We start from the raw sequence: 23,716 nt of genomic DNA, 5'->3' as shown, positions 1-23,716 counted from the left end.
CTTTAGACCTTGCATACTCTCAATAAATAACTTAGTTTCTTGCAAAAAAACAACATCAAGACCTTGCCTTCTGACTAACTCATGAACTGCTTTTTGTCTAGGGCCGCTGTTCAAGCCCCACACATTCCATGACAGAACAATCATTTCAAGAGGCATGAAAAAATAGAATCCAGAGGCTTAACTGCCCCCGACTCCACCAAATTTTCACTAGATAATTTAATATTTTCCACATCTTTTTTTTGGCTAGGTTTAACAAATTTTTCTGCCTCAACCTTCTTGATATCTTTCTGTAGAATGCCCAGTTTGGGAGGAGGCTTAATTTTCACTGCCAAGCTTGAACCAATGTGTTGCCCAATAGATGGAGAATCCACACCTGCTGTTGTAACAATGATCGAGGGTTCCTGCACCTCGAAAGTCTCCCTTTGCTGATCTGCATCCAATTACTGACACTCATCCGCTAGTGGATCCATAGTAGAATCAATAACAAGATCGTCTTGAGCTAAGTCCACAAGCCCATGATCCTAATTAATCAAACCCGAGTTCACCTCTTGTTGGTTGAGCTCATCTAGAACCTCAAATCTGTTAAAGGTATCATCATGCCTTTCTTTAAAAGGCCTCTTTTGACCCCTGTTCTGATTTTGAGCCCTAACTAGAACAAAGCCATCATAAGCACCTACCTCATAAGGAGAAATGCTCTTCCTTTTATCTATCTCAGGAGGATTGCTCACAGGCTGTGACGACTGGGATTCCTGAGTCTTGTTCCTTGGACATCTCCGCTGCAAATGACCATATTCTTGATAAAGACGACAACGAAAAGGAAGAGTTTCATAGTCCAATTGCTACAACCAAGAATAAGAACTTAAATTATGTGTGAATTTTCAAATTATTAATATTGGAGGTCATACTTATTGGTTTTTAAAAAAAAAATTTTTAATTTTTTTTTTTTAATATTGACAATGCGAGGTTTTGAACTAATGACTTCCCCAAAGTAATCAATGTCAATTCATCGTTGCACTACAAGTGACTCTCAGTTCAAGAGAATTTTAATTTTGGAAGAAATTTTATAATAAAATATGTTTTAATTAAAGTGATAAGCTTAATCTTGTAGGAAACTCATACTTCTATTTAGTGAACATCCTAGATATAGTCTAAATAATTAGCTAACATAAACAATTTAATATTAATCCATCTATACAAATGAGAGAATGATTTACACAATTATATACATTATTTTATCATCTTACAAATTAAAAAAGAGTTTATCAATATACTTAAATAGTGGAATGAAGTAGACTTGGTAGTACTATAATAATATCACAAATTATAATTTATGAGGGAAATGTTGGTTGATTTATATTCTCTTAAATTATTTGATATTAAGATTGGAAATTATAGGATAAATTAATGGAGGTATTTAGTTCATTTATAGAATATGAGTTATAAGTAAAATGCTAATTATGCTATAGCTTGAAGAATTATCACAAGATTGTATAGTAATTGACTTGTATTAGTTATGAGAATATTAAATTTAAAAAAATAAAATAAACTCAATAATACACATGTTTCAACTTAAAATATTAGAAATACATGCTTTAATCTAACATATCCTTTTCAAATACAATTATCTTGTATGATATATTTATTATTATTATTATTACATCTCAACTTTCTCATATTTATAATATGACCTATTTATTCTTAATTAATAAATGTTTTTGCTTTAGATTTTCAATGATTGTAACCATACATTTGTCTTATTCCATCCCTCCTCCACCAAATCGAATAACATGTCTAACAATATACTTCACTCATTTTCCAATGGCATTTAGAAAGATTCCATTTGCTAAAATTTTCCCCGTTATGAATGTTTAACTATTTCCAAATTTTACCAGTTTTGATTTTCTCCTACTGTACATAAATTTGAAAATGAAAGTTCAATTGTTTTTCCAAATTGAAGAAGACCATTTGAGTATATTTGCTTCTAAAGTTCATTAATGATCATCATCCGGGCTAAAAACAAATTTGAACGGTCTTCACCGCAACATATGATCTCACAGCGCGTTTTCCCAATTTAATATGGAAAATCCACGAAGTCCCCGCGGCGACACGCAGGCAAAGAAACCTCCAAAGGAGGAGTTCCTCATCCTTACGTGTCATTTTTCCTCCCTCCCTTTTCTTCCTATCATCTTCCCAATCATAGCCCGTCAAAACGCTCGAAAACAAAATCCCCGACTCTGCAACTGCTGAAGATTATTCTTCTTCACCGCCACAGAGAATTAATTCAATAACCCATCTCTATTCTCTTTCTTACAAAACTTGGCGTGAATCAAAGCAAACCCCACATAATTCTTCTTCTTTTTCGGTGAATTGGGGAAAAAATGTCTTCTCCGGGGAGAATTGGATCTAAAATCTGATCATTTGTGAATTTAATGGACGAGTCAGAGTCAGAAGCAGATGAGGAGTAATGGCGATCGTGACAGGCGATCGGTATGTGGAGCTGTTGGTGAAATTCGTGGAGAAGAATGCTGGGTCATTGCTGGATGGTAGTATGGTATTGAAGCTGAATCCGGTAGGGTTGCATTATGTGCACTCTAGGCTGGAGGCGCTGCAAGAGCTTGAGAGGCTGCGGACAGGAGCACCCGTCGATTACCTGCGCGCGTACATTGCGGATTTGGGGGATCACAGAGCGCTGGAGCAGCTCCGCCGTGTGCTGTTGCTCTTGACGTCTCTCAAGGTGGTCTCTGTTCTGCCGCATCCCTGCAGAGATCCTACACCACTCCCTCTTTCGCTCTTTGCCCGCTTGAGGGTTTTGGAACTCCGGGGATGCGACCTCTCCACCTCTGCTGCCAGAGGCCTCTTGGACCTCCGACACACTTTGGAGAAACTCATTTGCCACAATTCTACGGTGAGTTCATCCAATTGCAATTGAATGGCTTTTCTTTTCCTTAATCAGAAGGTTAATCGCCCGTGGATGCATCAACCCTTTTTTTACTGCTTCGCAACCTCACCTTTTGCTATTCTTCTATATCAATTGTAACAGACGACAACCTCATATCCATATTCATTTCTAAACAGACCTCTTGGCAGGTTTTCCTGGTTTCGGCCGCTGTGACGCGGTTTGGGGATTTGAAATTAGTTCCCGCGCTAACAGATATGCTGCTTTTCTAATGCTTCCACGATTCCTCTTACTCGTATTACCATCCCATCTCAGAGGGTTAGGCGCCACATTTTGACCTACGAACCCCATTTTCGGTACCCCACACCCTACTTCCCAACCCGCATATAGATAAGTCCCATCGTTTAATGCTTCTACAAGTCCACTAACTCATATTTCCTTGCTTTACTATCCTTTCGATTGCTGTGGTAGGGGGTTTTGAATTTAGATCACGCTTACGGATGTGCCCCATTTCTGATATCAATGCTTAACAATTTCACCTATTCTTTTTTCATTAAGTTTCAATCTTTTTGATATTTACTCCTGAATGTTGCCATCTTATCGTGGTGTAGAGGTTTGAACTTAGGTCACACTTACACTTGTGCCCCATTTTTAATCCTCCACAGCTACAGTAGTTCATATTTCAATACTTCACAACGTTTGTGACATGTTCTCAATTTTGTGTGGCCCCTTATTGCAGTGCACGGTTTTGAATCTAGTTCACATACATATGGATGCACGCTGTTTTCAGTGCCCCGTTACTCCATGCATTCATACTCGGGACTTCATAACTGGCCTCTCATGTTCTTCAAATTGTAATCCAACTTATTGCATTATCGGGATTTGAAACCAGATTTTACACTAATTACCTCACTTTCAATGCTACACAACTACACTTGTCCATACCTTAAAACTCCACGCTTGGACTGCTCTTTTTATTGAACTATGTGATGTTATATTGCGACTCTTTGGGCCTTTACAATTCAAGGAGTGTGTTGCAGTACTTAACTCAAAATTGCACTTGCTAAAATTCTACAGTAAGATATTTCTTATAAGTTTCATTGTAATTCAATCATGTTGCAATTCATCGATTGTTGATTTTTGGAGGCTTATGTTTTTAGATTGTGTACTGAAGTCATGTGCTTCCAGGTACACGTCATTTTCAAGAAGCCACAACTTATGTTGCTCATAACTCAGTTTTGTACAACTTCCGTAAAATGGCTCAGTGTTAAGGGCTTCCCTACTGCAGTAGTGGCATTTGAGCCTAACCAACTTGATGAATACTGATGTAGCTATGTTTCTATTTTTCAAAATTAATGAGCGATCCTTTTACAGTGATACCACAACCCTTTGGTAGTTATCAATTTAATGATTGATGATTCCAATTTACTTTACTTTTCAAAATTAGTGACTCAAATCCTTCATCATTTCTTGATGGCTCATTGAACCATCTTAATTTTATGATTTATGACTATGCAGTGTTATGTCACGTCAAAACATTTAGTGGGCGATAAGAATTTTGTATGGGCTGTTTTTTTTCCCAAATTGCCTCGTTTGCAGAGAATTTAAAATGCTTTGATTTGCCAGCTACTTCATATTTTATGGGAACATTTTGTATAAAACTCTACATGTGGTCATTAGCTGACGAGATCTTATAAAAATTGTTATCTTAAATTTCTTGGGGTTACTAGATTTTTTTGGCAAGTTTAATACAAATTATGGAGATTTTACTGAACTTGAAAAAAATAATGAAAAGTGGTATTGATTTCTAGGATTATCTTATGCATTGGCCTGTAATACATAGATTTCTGGATTTTAAAGTATTCAACATTCTAGAGGTGCGATTTCATGGATGGCTTTTATGCTTGCTAGTGCTGATTTTGATTTATTTGATTATTCATTTCTGTTTACAGGATGCCCTCAGGCATATTTTTGCAGGAAGGATTGTGGATATACAGGATTGCCCTGTATGGACTCGACTGTCCTTCGTATCTTGTGCTGGGAACACCATGGTTCTCATGGATGAATCTTTGCAATTGCTTCCTGTTGTTGAAATTCTGGATTTGAGTCGAAACCGCTTTGCCAAAATTGCCAATTTGCGAAAATGTACAAAATTGAAGCATTTAGATCTGGGATTCAACCATATCCGCACAATTTCATCATTGAATGAGGTGGGTTGGATGAAAATTATTTTATTGCTTTGGTTTTTGGAAATCTGAATATTTTCCACCAGTCAGAACATATCCTTGTAGTAGCAGAATATAGACTTCTGGCAGCTTTGGTTCCATACCTGTATTCATCTTATTTGTTTGTGTACGTTCAGAGGTGCCAAAATTAGGGAACATTGTAGCAAGGGAAGCATGGAGCTTTTCTTTGGCTTGCATTTATATTTTATTACTTCTGCTCTTTACAACCATCGTTTTCATTGAAGCAGGTTACTTCTGGGATCCACAAGCTTATTCTTAGAAATAATGCATTGACAACCTTGCGCGGGATTGAAAACTTATTCACTCTAGAAGGACTTGATCTATCATTTAACATGATATCCAATTTTGTGGAGATCGAGTTGCTTGCAAGTCTTCCTTCTTTGGAAAGCCTTTGGCTGGATGGCAATCCTATAAGTTTTGTTCGACTTTATCGACAACAAGTTTTCAGCTTCTTTCCTAATCCACGCAAAGTAAGTTAATACCCTTAATTTTCATTAATGTTGCATCTTCTAAGATTATTCATCTCTTTTGGCAAGCATGATGGCTTCCTTCACTTACCAAAATGTTCCTCCTCGCTTTCTTGGACTCAATCCTTTATTCTTTAAGTTCCATTCTCCTAACACTTAATACAAAGAGCCATTTCAACTGAGTATTCTTCATCTTCTGCAATGTGTGGTTAAAAATTAATCATGATTATATATTCAAGTGTGTCATGCATCAACTGAATAACACCAGGATTACTTGAGAGGTGTAACTTGCTGTTTGGTCGCTACCCTAGTTGATATTAGATGAAAAAGCGATCAGTGGGAGGGAGGCATGGACAGCAAAGATCATTGTGGCTAGAAGACAGAAGCAACAAACTGGTCACGGGTTCTATGCACCTGCAAAATGTGAAACTCAGTCAGACAGCAGTAGCAAGCTGAGAAAATCTTTGAAGTCGTGTGAAACCAGTCACTCTGACGGTCTCAAACATAAGGCTAAGGTAAGTTTATGCAGAATAAACACATTTTTTTCCTACTGCAATTGTCATTGCTATATTCAGCAACAATGATTATGCGGTGATGCCAAAGCAATGACAATTTGGCTACTGTTTAATTCATATTGTTCATTAAAGGTTTTACCATTCACTCTGAATTAATGTGTCCTTTCCATTCCCAAACTCCATTTTCTTTAATGTTCGTAATCTGGGTATTACTTTCAATGTAGTTAATATGCAATATTATCTTTAAAAATACATTCTTAGTGTGAATTTGCTGTATAGAGTACTGTATGGCATTTTTCTTTTATTTGCTAACCTTTTGTTTGCTTTTCAACTTTTACATCCTGTAGACAAAATTATCTCGTCTGGCTTGGATAGAGGATTCGGAAAATAAGAGTTATGTGCATTTAGAAGGTATTGAACAGGATGAATCTTGTTCATCTACTTGTGATAGTGAAAGTCAGAGAAGGGACAAAACTGACGTGGGTGAGAATATTAGAACAAGTGCCTTGGATTTGTTGAGTAGGATAGAATTTCTCAAGCGAGAAAATTCAATCACATGTTTCCAGGAAATAACAAACTTGTTAGACCAGACTAATGATGATATAAAGGATCACCTTTGGGGTGTACATTATAATTTCAGGAATGAAGAGGTTTCTATGGAAAACAGAAACCTGTCAAATAGAGAGAATGATTACTCTAGTGAAAAATTAGTGGGTATAAAAGAGCCAACAGATCACGGTGAGCAAAATTTTCATGATTCCGAGTCACTACGGATGGTAGATAAAACAAACAATGGTGATAAACTGGCGGAAACGGTAGAATCAAATTCCATTCTGGAAAAAAATTCTCTAAAGGGAAGAGCTTTGTTTGAGTCCTTGGTATGTAATGGAACTTTGTTGCCTGCTGATCCACAGTCAGAAATCAGAGAAGCTGAAGTCTCACAGGAAGTGTTGAATGGTCTTGCATATGACTCTATGGAAAAGTTGACAAGAGGAAATGCAATCTCATCTTTACATGGTAATCTAACAGATGAAGAAAATAGTTTGGATAAAAGCTTGAACTCTCTAAAGGCTATAGATGAAATACTGGAATCCCGTTCCTCTTCTTATTGTCACAGCTCCCCCCCTCACTACAAGAAAGACATACTACACCGTAGGCAGAACCTAGAGGAAGAATTTATGCAGCTTTCTCTTGAATCATATTCTATGGCTTCATCTTCAGACAGTGACACAAGTCAAGATGAATTATATTTATCTGATTCCTCATGTTCTATTGATTGTCAACCTACTTTTTCATTAAATATAGAAAGAGACATTACAGACATTGAGTTTGATACAGTGTTTGAGGATGTCAAAGAGGAAAATGCAAGAAGTTATCAGAGCCAATTGGTCAAGGATCAACCTACCCTTGCTTATGGGCACCCACATTCAAATGGAGTGGAAAACTCAAAAATGTTATATGACAAAACATCATACACAGATGACATTTTGGGAGATGCGGAGGTTGGAGGGCTTTCTCAGTCTGCTGCTGAAGTTTTGTCACCGACAACGGAGAAAAAAAGCATAAGAAAGAAGAAAAGAAGGGTGGTACTTCTACATGCAGGCATAACTTTAGATGGAAAATCTGAGCAAACTGACAATTCCTCTAACTTTTCTTCTGGCAGCGTCAGAAATGGTATGAGACTATTGGTTTCGAAGGATGATGTACTGGTTAATTCAGAACAAAACAAACCGCATACAGCAAACTCTTCATACAGAGTGAATGATCTATGTACAAATTGTGCAGAAATTTCTGATTGCAACAGTAATTCATTAGATGTGAAGCCTCACAATTCTCTAGAGTTCTACTTTCATCACAAAGTTGCAGATTCCAGGGTATCAGAGAGATGTGTGTATTATGTCTCATGCAATTGTGTCCGTCTGTGGGAAGATGATCCCTGTGAGAGGTAATCTCATAATGCTTTATAATTTTTGTATTTGACTTATCAATATTACTCTGTCAACACCAGTTCAAGGTCCATATGTTCATTGGTAGTTATTTGATCTGTTTTTGATTTACGGAGCACATAAATAATTTATCCAACTTTTTGTGTATTACTCTTTGCTGGTAACTTTGCGGACTAATGGTGTGATAGAGAAAACTTTGATGCCTGACTGACTTTGTTTAATAAGTGACTCCCAAGGCAGTAAAGTAATTTTTTATAAGTTTCCTGTTTTATGGTCCTACATGTTTTCCTAACTATTGTCATTATTATCTTGTATTGTGAACTTACTGATTTAATCGTCTAAAATATACTGTTCATGACCTTTGGCTCACTTCATTATTTCATTATGGCTGCCGAATAGTTCCGCTTACATAATTATACCCTGTCTATGTTTACGTTTGTTCAGTATTGATTGTAGCTGCATACATTTGCTTCAATGTTCAATTTTTGGTGACAATTCTAGAGTATTGCCACTACAGATGCTGCCCCAACTTTATATTAGCCTTTGCAGTCTAATGTTCTTGTGTCTGCAAAACCTCTCCTTCTATGCCATTTTCTCACTATAGTTGAATGATAAGCTGGCACACTTCTTTGTTGCTTCTTGTTCTTTTACAAATGAAGCTATTTGTGCATTAGATAACCTTTTCCCTTCTGTGCCTTTGCACATTGCAAATCCTTTACTAGCAGGGTTCTTAAAATGAAGTTTGACCCAGGAATATAAGCTATTGAATGGTTTGCCTTTGTTACTTTGACAATAATTGCACTTCAAGTATATGAGCCACCTATAGAAACCTGTGAGATTCTTGTGGTATGTCTCCATAAAGGAGATCCTACATCAAATTTCAAAACTATCGACTCTTTGCCCCCCCACTGAGCCTTAACTACCATTGGCGGCCATTCTTGCACAATACAATCTAATTTCTTGATATCCCTATAATAAGAAACTAAATAAATTTAAATTAAAAAAAACCTGTAAAAATCAAGCATAGAAGTGCAAAAAAGATGATACAAAACTACTAAATTAGATAGCTAAACTTATTTCTGTATTTTTCTTTAAAAAAAAAAAAAGAAAAATATTGAAAAATTCTTCACAAACTTAAAAAAATTTATTAAAGAACTCAAGAATGGGATCAAATGCTTACCTTAGACGCTTAAAACTCATTTTTGGAAGCTATCTTTTCCCTTGCGAACAATCCTCTTAAAAAATAATCACCTTGCGTTCAAAATGCTAAAATGCTAAAATGGAGACCAAATGAGATGAGGAGTGGTTGAATGGGCCTCTTTTATGGCTGGTTTAGGTTTAGGAGCAAAAAATAGGTTGGAAAATGCTTTTCCATGTGTTAATAATGTGTTTTTAAGAGGCCAAAAAAAAGGTTTTTCAACTGTCTCGGCTCGCAAAGGCTATTGGAGGGTGCCTGGATGCGCTTGGAAGATGGCTGGAAGCCACTCCCAGCCAGTTGGAGGTGGGTTGGGAGTGGCCTTTGCTTGCTTCCGGCTGCCTCCGCTTGCTTCCAGTTCTGCCTCTACAAGCAGGAAGCCCAAATTGGTATCCAAGCCTTGGATAGCAAGTACTTTTGAGCTATAGTACTTGGGAGATAGAGCATATATAAGGAGGTGCAATAGTGTGGTCATCTTGTTCCAATGATGTAGAACAATGTCTTCCACCCTTTTGTAAAAAGTGTCTTTAGGACCATTCTCTCCTCTGTATTACTAATTTTATTTTCTCCAACATTGTGTCCATGCTATCATAGACGTCCCTTAAGAATGGCTCATCTGTATTAGCAAACTGAAGTATAGACATGACATGCTTGATGAATTTCAATACATAATCCACATGAACCCACCAATCGTCATCCAATATCAATGCCTTCACCTTTTGAGCCCTATTTGAATTTTGATTACTTCCAAATACTCCATTTTTTGCTAATAACCATTTGCCCCAATGCTTCTTTCACCTTCACAAGTTATCTCAGAACAACTGTATGGGATGCAAACCGACTCTCAACAACTTAAGAACATGTTAATAGTAAGTTAATAACACATTTAAAATATGTAAATAACAAAATTTATTTTTATTCAATTATGTAAACAGTAAAATATGACAAAGTGATAAATGAAACTAAATAAATTTAATTTTAAAATTTACGTTCAATAATTCTAATTTTGAAAATGTTCGAAAAATTGCTTGTGTCATATGGTGGTTAGTCACAAACATTTAAATCTCCTCAACCTCATGGTATTTGGGTGCCAATTGCTTGCATCACCAAATTGAGTGTGTATGGTGCATGGTGTCCAAAAGATGTGGTCATAGCTAGCCTCTACCAAAGCACTTACAACCCTGCAAACCTTTGCATTGTCTATAATTACTTAGACAACATTTTGATGGCCTGCCGCCTGTATGGAGTCAATGATAAGCCTAGAAATAAACTCTGCATCGTTCACTTATACTTCATGGTCAACTGCCCTTAAAAACATTGAACCCTGCAAACCTTTGCATTGTCTATAATTACTTGGACAACATTTTCATGGCCCGCCGCCTGTATGGAGTCAATGAGAATCCTAGAAATAAACTTTTCATCTTTCACTTATCCTTCATAGTCAACTGCCACAAAAAAAGTTGCCCCCTTGAGGGACACCTTAATAACATTGATCAATACATAGTTTTTGCAATCTTTCCATCCACCAGAAACAATAGATACACTTGTGTGAAGAATATCTAATTGGTTTTAGTTGGGCCTCTACAAATTTTCTCTCTTTTTGCAATAAGGTGGTACGTGCCTTTCCAAATCCAGGACTTGCATAACCAGGAGGTGCATTATTTATTGCTGACACCATCTCCCTTCAACCTGCAATTTTTTCATCAACAATAATTCTTGCCTTATTTTCAAATGCCTTCTGTAATGGACCTCACTTGCGGGTGGAGATTTGTAATTCTACATCTTCATACTACATAGAGGGCACAGGAGAAGGGATACTTAGAGGCTGTAACTGGCTGAGAGGGTGGTGCTATTGCTTTTTTCCCAGAACTGTAACCACTTTGTTTTCCTTTTGCAACCAATCTGTCAGCTTCTTACTGCTCTTTTATAAGTGGTGCTTTTTGTGCAGCTGACAACCCCTTCTTATCGGGCCTTTTGTTCTCACACATATTAATCTCTTTATCCATGAAATTTCACTTGGTAATAGGAGCTATTATATTGGGGAAATTACATTTCCAAGGAAACCCCCACCTCAAAGTAGTGAAATTGTTTTATTATGTCTCCATAAAGAGGACTGTTTATCAATTTTAAATTTTTGACTTCCCTCACCACCCATTGAGCTTTGACTACTCATTGTTGCAACCTATAAAAAAGCATACTTCAAAACTTATTCACAATCTTTAAAAAACTTAAAATCCGTTAAAAACCTGAAAAAGTCTATCAAAAGACTAAGGAACAAGGTTTAAATGCATAACTTAAACACTTAAATCTGCTTTGTGGAAGCAATTTGGCACTCCATAATCGATCTTTTTTGAATACTGTCACTTCACTCCAAAGTGCCAATTGGTGAGCAAATATTGTGAGAGAAAAATGAGAGGTAAAAATGAAATGAAAGTGTGTTTGGTTGAAGGCCTCATATTAGGGCATTTTAAGGTAAATAAATGTTTTAAAATCAAGTTTTGGTGATGGGTTCGCACAAGTGCGCTTGGGGTTATTAGTGGGTGCATCTGGGTGCATGCTTGGTGCACATAAGTGTGTTTGATTGAAGGCCTCATGTTATGGCATTTTAGGGCAATTTTTTTTTTTTAAAATCAAGTTTTGGCGATGGGTTCTCACAGTTGCGCTTGGGGTTATTAGTGGGTGCATTTGGGTGCATGCTTGGTGCACATAGTTTCGCGGATATGTGAACCTAGACGCAACATAGTCCACACCCAACATGCACCCACTAACAAACTGTACTAGGTTCATATTCAAACCCAGTTGGAGGGCTCAAGGTGGGGGACTTGGTAATGTGGGCTTAAACTAGAAATTTTTACCCAAAGATGTGATGCGCAAAATAATTGCAAACATTGAGACATGCGTCGGAAGCTGAATGGACTCATTTACAAGTATATAATGTCAAGATATGAATTTATATGCACAAAAAGGCCTCTAAGATAAAGGTTTTAACGCAGCAGGTTTGTAAGAAAGCCTCACATGGGCATGCAACCGAGCTCACATAGAAAATAGGTAGAAATATTTAATGATTAAGTTTCTTTTAAAGACACTCTTGGTCTGGTAAGATGGGTGTAACTTGTTGAAATCATATTATCTATTGTCAGTAGAGAATGATTTTAAAGAAGGTGGCCATCTTATGTGGTTTTACATCATCCATCACAATCATCTTCCTTGGTAAAAATTAAATGTGAACAACATTTCTTCCTCCTATGGGTTGCCAATCTTGTTGTATCAACACATGACTATGATTTTTTATTTATCATTCTAATACATATTTAGAAAAGCATAGAGATCTCAAAATCAAAACAGAGGCCTCATGAAAGTTGCACACAATTCTGTCTGCAGATTACTAGTAGATGTCCAGTTATTTAGCTACATAGGAACAATATGCTGTTTCTCATATGTGCATTCATGAGATGTCATCAATGAAATCATACCACATAAATTCAGAAATTTGAAACTTAAATAGTGTTGATGTCTTTGTTTTTGTATTCAATTGTGTGATTGTTTTTTTGCATCAATGATTCTGCTCACACTCCATGATGCAAATTGACGCATGGTGGGATGGAGAAATTAACCCAAGAACATTCACCAGCCACCTTAATAGAGTATACACATGGAAGTCAACACAAATATGGAAGTATACACAAGATGTATATTGATTCCAAATGCAGTTATGTTGAGACAATCTACTTACAACATGCCAGGCATAAGTCCTACTTGGTTGCAGCCATATACAACTGAAATACAATTTGCGAGCTTAGAAGCTCGGATTTAAAGAGAGTAAATCGCTCACTTTGGGGTAAGAGAATCCCAAGTAGATTGTGCCCAAACTTGAGTAGCTGTAAATCTACTATCCATTGCACAATAAAGCATGTACCTTAGGGAGTCTGCATAGGGGGAGGAGTAAATTGCTTGCATTGGGGCAAGAGCATTGTAACATGGGATTTGACTATTTATGTTCAATGTTTGATGTTTTAATTCAATGCAATGTTCAAGTATTTACTCTTTTACATCTTTATATCTTCTATTGCAATACGTCTTTTCATAACTAACATTTTAAGTACCATATCTATAGTATATACAACCCCCTTGGTCCCTCACCATTGTCACCCGACTGCCCCCAAATTAAGGCCTCTCTATCCCCCCGTCATGAAAATTTGTCTCCTCGTTCCATCGTACCCCCATCGCCCAGGGCAGTGTAACTATGGGCAAGAGAATCCCAATATGGGAACTCCATGTAGATCGTGTCCAAACTTGAGTTGATGTAAATCTACCATCCACTATAGATTTAGGTAGGTGGGAGAAAGTCTGTAATGGGGGGAGAACTACAAGGGCACCCTATTGTACTACTAGATAAAGGAAAGTTGCTAAAAGACACATCTTCAAAAACTTTCAATATCCAAATAGCGAAAAGGAGTGCAGTATCGGTCAAAATTGTTAAAACATTTCCTTAACCTTTTCTTATTTCAAATTGTACAAAGAAAACAAACAAAGTTTTAACATGTATACTCAATGTCTATATCATATCTTCACGCATTAATGTGTGCGCTTCATATCTTCTTTGTGTCTTCATGCATTCATGTGTCTACTTCGTGTTTTCGTTGTCTCTTCATGTATTTGTATACTTCACATATGTATTAACTTCGAATGTTAAAAACTCTATAAATTGTAATTGCTTGAGGACAAGCAAGCAATTTAAGGAAGGGTGGACTGTCAGGACCCCTCTTGAAATGGATATCAACAATATATATATATATATATATATATATATATATATATATATATATATATATATATATATAAAGTAAATGTACAATGATAATATGGTTTGATATATATTAATATGTTAATCAAAACATTATTATCTCATAATTATTAATACTATTAAAACATATATATATATATATATATATATATGTATGTATGTATGTGTATGTATGTATGTATATATGTATGTATGTATGTATATATGTATATGCCTAAATGATTATAAATGGCATGTATATATATCATGATTGCGCGACCATGAGTACTAGATTGCCACAAGACCATTCATTCTTATTAACAGGAAATATTTAATGATCATAATAAATTTAAGAATATCTTCCACAAATGTATAAATCTATATTCATAATATAATTAACAGATTAATAACATGAAATATTTTCTTATACGATCCAACTATCAATATAAATTGTATTCAAATTAATAATATACATAATTCAAGACTGGTTATTAATAGTTTATAATTCAAACATTATCCTAATGCGAATTTCCTATGATAGTTTACCAACATTATTATTATATTTAATAATTGTAAAATAATACTAAGAAAACTAAATCCCGACACCCCACTTTGGAATGGGCACGATTCATATGAAAGAAAGCGACGGTTCATTCAAATGCCCAATCCATCTAACCACCATAGTGCAAATATATATAAATAAAGGGGAGTAGAATCCATGAAAAACGGCAGCGAATACTAACAAAATAAATTGTAAGGGCAATGGAGTATAGAGGTGGCCCATAAAGGTCAATAAGGAGTATGTGGAAATAAATGGAGATAATGATGGGAGATATAAATAATGTGGAGAGGAGTTTATGATGTCAGCAAAGGAATTAAGTTAGGGGTCTTAAATGGTACGTAAGGAGTATAAGAAATATAAAAGGAAGGCAACAATTAAAATGTCAACATTAAAAGGAAGTTAAAGGGCATAAAGTGATAAGTATTTTATATTGTTGAGTCATTACTATGCTCCAATCTTATGCTAGAATTTGGAAATGAAGACATAAAATTAATGTATCAATGTTTAAATTAGATAGTTACCAAAGTAGATATTAATAATGAAATTGCATAAAGGTGGATCTAATATTAAATGTAATTGGGAACCTTTGAGGAAAAATAAAATTAAAGACCAAGGATAATGTCCATTCGATATAAGTATTATAATAAATCAAGTCATAAATAATGACAATCAGACAAGACCACATTTAGACATCTTTCCTTAAAATTATTGTTACTATTCCACAAAATCATTATAACGTTAATAGATAGTTTCTATTATCTCTGTTTAGTATCTAATGGTTATTTATTGCAATCTTCTGTAAATATTAGAATGTTTCTAATATTTAGTTTTCTGTTTTTAGAATAGAATGTTTCTATTCTTTACAATTGTTTCTTAAGGAAACATCGTTCAGTCTCTTGTATAAATTGATCTCTTGATCACTGTTAGTAATAGGCAAATATTTTCCAATTACTTCGTAATAATCATTTGGTTGGTACGACCTTGAATATAGATTACTGTTGGAACTGAAATTTCCTTTATTTTAATTATTTTTAAATTGCGGTGGCTATGATAGACTTTTTGTGTTTGCAAGTGTTGTGCTGGTGTTGTAGTAATATTCCTACATGTATGCATAGAACAATCTCTGCTGAAATGCACAAGATGATAAACTATTGACGGGAGGATATGTGGACTGTTACGGGGTAGCAATCTCATTCATTTACCTTCGTGGTGACACACATTCTCTTGAACAACTCTCTCTTTTTGGCTGATCCCCATATACAAACAAGATGCAAGTTATGATTTGGAAATGTATGTAGGGGGCACTTGTGTATCTGGCCTGAGACCATCAGCTGGATAATGGATCTTTGATCACTTGGCGCTAGTTTTTGGTTACTTGATACTATTATGTGACCGTGAAGCATCAATGTACCAATGTGAACAATGTCTTCATATCCCTGTGATGTGGATGTGTAAAACTATGTGTTATGATGAAAACTCTATTTTGAGTGTACTTACATATGAGTTGTACACTTTGTAGAACCATGCATTGGAATGTGTGAGTTCCTATATGCATTTGGAGAGGAGTAAAGACTGCAATTCTATTATGTTTTTAATTACAGTCACTGGAATGTGCAAAAGCAATGCTTTATAGCATCCATCTTCCAAGGTTTTACATTTTTTTGAGTTGCTCTATATTTCTTGTGACTGTTACACCTTATGGTTGTTTGTTTAACAGCTTCCTTTGTATGTCTAAAATAGGTTTGGTGTTGTGCTTTGTCCATTGATGTGATGCCAACCATGTGTTAAGTCTTGACTTGCCTTGCTGTAATGTTCTATGATTGCTATGAAAGAGTTAAAGTTAATCATGCTAAAATCAGATTGATAAATGGCTAGTTGCCTTGCTAGATTAGACGTCCATATTTGCCATTATGTGTTGTTTCGGCCATAATGTGTATGGTTATATTTGATTCTCCATCTTTAGCGTGCCAAATATATTTACATGTATTTGACCAACAGCAGGATGTGGAGAAGAATGACATGCATACATTGACCTTCTCATCCTACCCCATACATATTGTTGAGTCGGTAATCTTGGGACTCTTGTGCAGATGTTTAGTTGATTACCTATACCTCTTTAGTTAAATTAGTAATTATAAAAGTTTTTTCCCCCTATAAGCATTTTGATTAGAATGATAGTGAAATATCTTTTTGGAAAATATGTAATTTGAAATATTCATTCGTAGAAATAATTGTTCTGAAAAGACAACTTTTACCTCTCCATTATGGGTGAAAAAGCCCACTTGGAAAGAATGCTTGTCTTTCTTGAAACCCATGAATGGAGCATTGGAAAATTGGAAGAGAAACGGTGTGCTTGTAATAGATTTCTACCTCAAGAATCCCTAGTATCAAGCTTGCAAAAAAAAAAGTAGTTTCTTCTTTTACTAAAGAATGCAATTTCCTCAGGTAAATTCTTTGAATGGCCATTTTTTCATGTCCTTTGGGGATAAGCATGTGGCTTGCCTGTTTAAGCTTGAATTTGGTCTTGGGAAGAATTTTGTTTTGTTAAGCATTTCATAGGCTTGTAGCTTTCAATTTGTTGCAGATTTGGTATGCTGGATGATTGATGAAGATAATATTATTTCTGCTTTTTATCTTAATTTCCATTTTTGTTTTTCCAATTCATATCAAGCTTTCCTCAAATGAGACTCTCCTTTTCTATCCTCCATTGTGAGAAGAGTCACAAAACTGAACAGATGCATCACATGCAACTGCTGCCCTTTCATAATCACTTTTATTAAGGATGAGATGGGTTGCATCCTTTCATAATGGGCAATAACTCTAGAATCAGTTTCCTCCACCTAAACTTGGTTTGCCTCTTGACATTTAATTCCAGTCGGCCTCCTCTTAAATTATTTGCTTTTAATCTAATCAGACCTTTTTAATTTCCATTAATTTCAGTGCCTAGGATTATTTATAAGGTAAGTTCCATTTGAACTTCCATTAATTTCATCACCTAAAATTTTTTACAATGTCGGTCCCATTTGAACTTTCCATTTATTTCATCCCCTAGGATTATTTATAAGGGCATCCCTGTTTGAATTTCCATCAATCTATCTCCTAAATTTTTTTTTTTTAAAGCTACAATGTGCTTAAATGGGCAGGAGCGTAACATGAGACCTAGCTCTACAAGAGTACTACTTTCATGCACTTGAAGACCATGAAGAACTACACAGTGAAAGTTGATGGTGAAGGGAAAATGACACACACACGCACACACAGAGTCACAAGGTTTGAATTTGAATTTGAGTTCGGCAACTATAAAATTTGAATGATGTTCGGAAAGAGTAAAAATTATCAAAATAATTAAAATTGTTAAATAGATTCAAAAACTTTATAAACATGATGACACATTAATTATTTTGAACTTAAAAAAATAATAATTCAATGAGTCAAATCTTTTTTTTTGAATAGATAATTGACTGAATCCTAGATTATTTATTATTCATTTTATTATTATTGTTAGATTAATTATTATTATGTGTTAATCTTGAGTAGATTCAAACCCAAGACCTCCCCAATGAGAGGCTTGCAATTTACTGATGCATTGTAGGATCTTGCCTAATTTAATTAGTTAAATCTTAATTTAAATACGTTAATGTAAAATAAATCAATATCATATTACATATTAAAATTAAACATGTTAAAGCTCAACATTTAATACTTTTATAATTACATTATTTGACATATAAATCTATAAAACATAATATAATATGATACATTATTTATTAAATTTTAATAAAAAGTTATAAAATAAGTCAAAATAAAAATATTAATTAACATCAAAAAATGGCTAAACGGTGGAGAGCAGGGTTCTCGAGCAGGAATGGGGGTGGTTACAGTAAACAAGGCAGAAGTTTTCAGCATCTTGGAAGGTTTGAACTGTTCAAAAGGCATAAGGTCTGAACTGTTTAAAAGGCATAAGGTCTGAACTACTGGGGTAACAGAAATGGGAGATGGTAGGGGGAAGGAAGAAATTTTCAAAAGAGGGCTCAGTGGAAAAAAGTGGAACAACAAAAGGGGGGGAGCTGACAAAATGAAGGAGAAAGGAATCGTTTCTATGGACAGAGGAGCCATCCTATGCAGGATTCACATCCCTTAATCTAGGGGAAAAGTGGATTTTGAAGAGATTGCAAAGCGTATGAGGAAACCACAAGCAGTGGAGAACCATGAGAAATAGCTGATTGAGGACCAATAAATGATAAGACGCACAGTGGAAAAGGTAGTTTTAGAACAAGGTGCTATGAAGGAGAAGAGGAATTTATTGGAAAATAATGCTTTCTTTTTAAAGTGGGGAGGACCATGGCCTGCAACAGGGAAGCTAAAAAACTGGTGTGATGAAAAGTGGGGAAGGGTGAAAGACTTCAAAACTTTGAAGAATGGGTTTTGTATGGTAACAATGGAGCTGGCACAAGATAGGGACTGAATTTTAAATGGGGGACTGTATTTCCTAGAAGGGTTTGGTTTTTATATGAAAGCATGGGTACCAAACTTTGATCCCACAAACGAAATAATAAAGCAATTTCCTATATGGGTGGGCTTGAGAAACCTTCCTCAGGAATGTTGGAATGAGCACTATTATCAGAAGATGGGCAATAAATTGGGGACATTTGTGAAGGTTGTGGAAATGGTTGATAAGGAAACTTTACAAATGTTCCCAAGAATATGCATAATGTGGAATTATTGTCATCCTATACTAGAAATGATTGAGGTTTTTCTGAAAGGGAGGTTTGGAGGCAACCTTTGTCAATGGAAGAAGGTCTGATGGTGTGTGAACATTGCCTATGTGAGGACCACGAATTAGAAAAGTGTAAGCAAGAGGGACGACAAAAGGGAAAGGAGGATGAAAGGTTACTAAATAGGGTGGTAGTGCTGGCTGAAGCAAAAGTAGGGGTGTAGGATAGGAGAGAGAAAAGCTCGAGGGACTGCTGCTGAAATAGAAAGCATTATGATTTCGAAAACTAGAGAACAATTTTAGAGATAGTGAAAAGGAAGGGGGTGAAAAAATGGTGAATGAGCAGGGGGAGTTATATGGAGAGACAATGTTTAGGAATACACAATAGGAAAGCTAGGCAGAGAAAAAAGGTGAAGCTATAGTTCAAAATAAAGTTTTGGAGGGAAAAGTGTAGTTTGGATGTGCAGTGGAGGGGGGGTAGAGAACAAAGGGAAGACTTAAGGTTGAGACAAGACTCGCTATAATTAGTTACTAGAGAGGAATCCCAAAATCTTAGAAGAGAGGTCTATTGTGAAGATGGTGGGGTTGGAATGGCCGTGCAAGTGCATAGGGGCAATGAATAAGAAGAAGACTATAGGTATGTTATAGAAGAGGACAAAGATAGATGTGAGGTTGAGGTCTTCAAAGACATTGAATTCTCCCCAAGCAGAAATTTGAAGGGGGCCTCTAGAGGCTCAAGCTCTAATGAGAGCTTGAATGAGGAAGCAATGGAAATGGAAGATATGCTGGAGGAAGATTACCTTGGTTTGGAGGAGATGATGGCTTTGAAAGCAAAAAGGACCCTAGCAAAATCAGAAAGAAAGAGTCACAAAGTTCAGGTGGGGGAAAGTCAAAAGAGAGGAAGGAGAACACTCAATGCTTTGATTCAAATTGCAGGAAGTGCAAGAGGCCAAAGTAAGTCGAAGATGTGAAGGGGGAAAAACCCTTCCCGAAAGGGATCAAGATCCTTTCGTGGAATGTCAGGGGCTGTGATGCCCTTGGCAAGTTTTGCTTGATCAAGAGAGGCCTAGATCATGCGAGACCGAATGTGGTTCTTATTCAAGAAACAAAGATAAAAGTAGATGATGTTAGTAGGTGTTAAAAGGAAATTTGGGAAGTGGCAAAGCGAATGGGTAATTGCAGAAGGAGCTTTAGGTGGAATGTGTGTTTTATGGAAGGAAGATTCGATAAGTGTTGTGGTGATGCAAAAGTAAAGAAATTGGCAAGGCTCTACTCCATGGTGGTGGTGCAAGTGATAAGAAGTAACATGATTTCTGCTTGGCCCTTAGAATTTTTTTTGATAATTTTCAATGTGGAGCTAAAATTGTTGGAGGATTTTAAAGTGTGTCATGTTTTTCGAGAGGTTAACAGGGAAGCAGATCAGCTTTCAAAGTTGGCGGCAAATTGTTTGGTGGCGGGATCGGGGTGTTTTGAATGGTGTAGTCGTTGGGTGATGAATGAAGGAAAAAAGAAATCAAGTTTAAATTAAGTGGAGGATAATTTTTTAAAGGACTGTTAGAATAAAGTAAAGGAAGGAAGATTTCGGTGATTTGCAATAATTGCTTGCATAATGAAAAGATGGGCCAAAAGCAAAGGATGAAATGATTAAGGTACTTGGTAAATGGGAAAAAGTGCAAAAAAGTGAGTTAATTGATATGCTATAAATATAGTAGCCGAAAAGGTAAAGTTTAACAACCTTGAAAAGTAAAGTGCAGATTTGGTGAAAGTGACAGAAAAGGAAATTTAGAGAAAGAAGATTGAAGCTACCTTCACCTTCAGGATGACTCGACAATAGAAGGCACTCTATGGCCCGGTTCAAAATTAGAGGCTGTGGCTGCTGCTTCAATGCCCATCACAAGGCATCTTGGAGGCGGTTAAGGGAACAGTGGGGGAATTGTTCCAAAATTCAAGCCACCATTGGAAAATCAATGTGGATATAGCAGCAATAGTGATGGCGTGGGGACTGGAATTAGCGTTTTCAGAAGAGGAAGTGGAATGGGTGATGAAGTCACTATTCTCCAAAGATCAGATTGTTGGGATTGACTCTCTGTTGGAATGGGCATGGTTGGGGTAGGGCTTCAACTACAATGAGTGCTTTGAAAATGAAGAGGAAGGGGAAGCACGAGGAAAATTTGGCTTCATGTGGTGGCCAACTGGGGTGGACAAGGAAGCTTATAAGGCAAAGATAAGAGTGGAATGGCTTAGGTTGGTGGAGGAGATCCGCATTTTTAAAGAAAGGGAGGGACAAAAGGTGACTAGGTTTTTGGTATTTCATCCAAGAAGTCGGAGAACTGCAAGAAACAGGAAGATAAGAAGGGTGGTGAGGGTTCTGTTCCACATAAAGGTGGAAGTATAAATGGAAGGGGTGACCAAATTTTGCTTGTGCTTTTTGCTTTTTTCATCGATAAAAACAGAGCAATGGTTTTAAATTTTGGGTTTTTAAAGTAGTTTCAAAGGACATGCCTCGGGTAAAAGAATGTCGAAGGATATAGCGGAAGGTGGGCAGCTTGCAAAATTATAGTTAAAAAGCTATAGGATGAATTTTGATGGAGACTTATAGAATACGAAGCAACAGAGGACTATCAATGGAAGAATTTGCCAACGATAAAGTGGTCAAGCGAGTGGAGAAAGTGAAAAATGATGCAGCTTTTGGACAGAGCTGAAGAAGGGCAGATGGCAGGAATTTCTAAGGGTTTCGCATATAATCCTGTCAAGGTTGAATTTGTAATTTGTAATATGTATAGCCTGATTCATGGGGCAATATGTGAATAGGATAGAAGGATACGTGTGTAGATCAAGATGACATAAGATGTAAAGATGTGGAAAGGCTAATTTCTCTTGCTTATATATGTATCTAGGTAAGTTTTTATACGAATAAATAAAATATTATTGCCGACCAAAAAATAAAAAAATTAATATCTAATTAATTATTGACTCTAATGTTTTAAAATTTAAACAACTATTATATGACAACAAACTATAAACTATATTATCATATTATTAGATTTAATATGAACTTTCAATGTTCAAACTATAAACTATATAGAAGTCTTAAAAGTTAAAACAAATCTAAAATAAAAAAAATAGAATCTGGATGATCACACGACGTGCACACTAAAGTTGAGTTGCAGGAGACTCACACATCGCAGGTGCTAAACTTGAGTTGTAGGAGCCTCACATAGTGTGGATGCTAAAGTTGTTGGAGCCTCACACGACACAGCAGGAGAATGATTGTTGCAAATAGCACGAGCAAAGATCCTTTAAATGTTGCAGGTGTTTGTTTGATTCACCTCTCTTGGTCTCTTCAAACCACACTCAAACCTGCAAATCCGCCTCTCCTATAATTTGTAGAAAAAAAATTGGTTTGAAAACCTAGGAAACCGTGCAAAATTTTCAATACGGCATTTTCTATTTTTTAGGGCCATGGAAATAAAGTCCATTTTTTGTGTATGAATTTATGGCAAATTTGCATCGAATACTTTAGGAATTTCTGAAATTTGGCAATTTTCGAATGTCATGCTTGCTGTTTGCTGAATATTGTGACTTAGCTTTCTACTGAATGTTGTGATGAAAGAAGCCATAAAGTATGCAACCCTCCTGTCTTGATGGGGTAGTAGACGAATGGTGTTATTATAGAATGATAACCATGGGGCACTCCAAAGTCACCTCTTGTGTAGAATTCATTGAAAGGTTAATAGAAAGGTTTGACAAGGATCCTGAACTACAGTTCAAAGAGTTGACCCAAGTCAAACATAAAGGATCAATAGAAGAATATATCACCAAATTCCAACAAATCTCTGTATTGGTTACAAATATATCTGAGCAATGCTTAGTTGTGCTCTTCATGGTTGGTCTACAAAACCCCTAAAGGGTTGGGTAGTTCTAGAGAGTGGATCCACACACAATTGGACAAATTGATGGGGATGACATAAAAGTACTTCTAGACAATGGATCTACACAATTTCGTCAGCCAAATATGGGTTGATAATCATTACATATGTGGTTACAAATACAAGAGCATTGACATAAAAATGGCAAATGGGGCATCCATAAGAAGTGACATTATAACCCTCACACTTACTCTGAAGATGGGAGACTATTGTTATATGAGTAAGCTCCACATTCTCAATCTTGGAAGCATAGAAATGATCCTTGGACTCCCGTGGATGAAGCACATAGGGCCTTTTAAACAAGATGTTAACCAACAGACCTTTAAATTCAAGATACATGACAAGAGACATGCCTTATATGGGTTAAAAGCTGACAAAACCTCAATCCCCCAAGCTGATGAAATCTCACAATCCTCCTACTCACTAGAGGACATCCTCTACAAAATAGGGCAATGCAGCTCCC

General features: G+C 36.1%; 1 protein-coding gene across 4 annotated transcripts in view; it reads left to right on the top strand.

Moving 5' to 3' along the window:
- The first annotated feature begins 2,073 nt into the window (after positions 1-2,073).
- LOC149565134 (uncharacterized) overlaps positions 2,074-23,716 on the top strand; it is a 40,170-nt gene continuing 18,527 nt past the window's right edge. For all 4 annotated transcript variants that reach the window (XM_089818682.1, XM_089818680.1, XM_089818681.1 and 1 more), the window contains exons 1-5: positions 2,074-2,905; positions 4,849-5,106; positions 5,370-5,612; positions 5,921-6,124; positions 6,472-8,069. In XM_089818682.1, the coding sequence (XP_089674808.1) occupies positions 2,465-2,905; positions 4,849-5,106; positions 5,370-5,612; positions 5,921-6,124; positions 6,472-8,069 (2,744 nt within the window). In that variant the 5' untranslated portion in view covers positions 2,074-2,464. The remainder of the gene's footprint in view (positions 2,906-4,848; positions 5,107-5,369; positions 5,613-5,920; positions 6,125-6,471; positions 8,070-23,716) is intronic.

This window comes from Cupressus sempervirens, chromosome 3, assembly GCF_028749045.1.
Source record: "Cupressus sempervirens isolate cs-2001-9-10 chromosome 3, ASM2874904v1, whole genome shotgun sequence".
Classification (NCBI taxonomy): domain Eukaryota; kingdom Viridiplantae; phylum Streptophyta; class Pinopsida; order Cupressales; family Cupressaceae; genus Cupressus; species Cupressus sempervirens.
The sequence above is the reverse complement of the archived record's forward strand: the minus strand, read 5'-3'. Positions and strand labels throughout refer to the sequence as shown.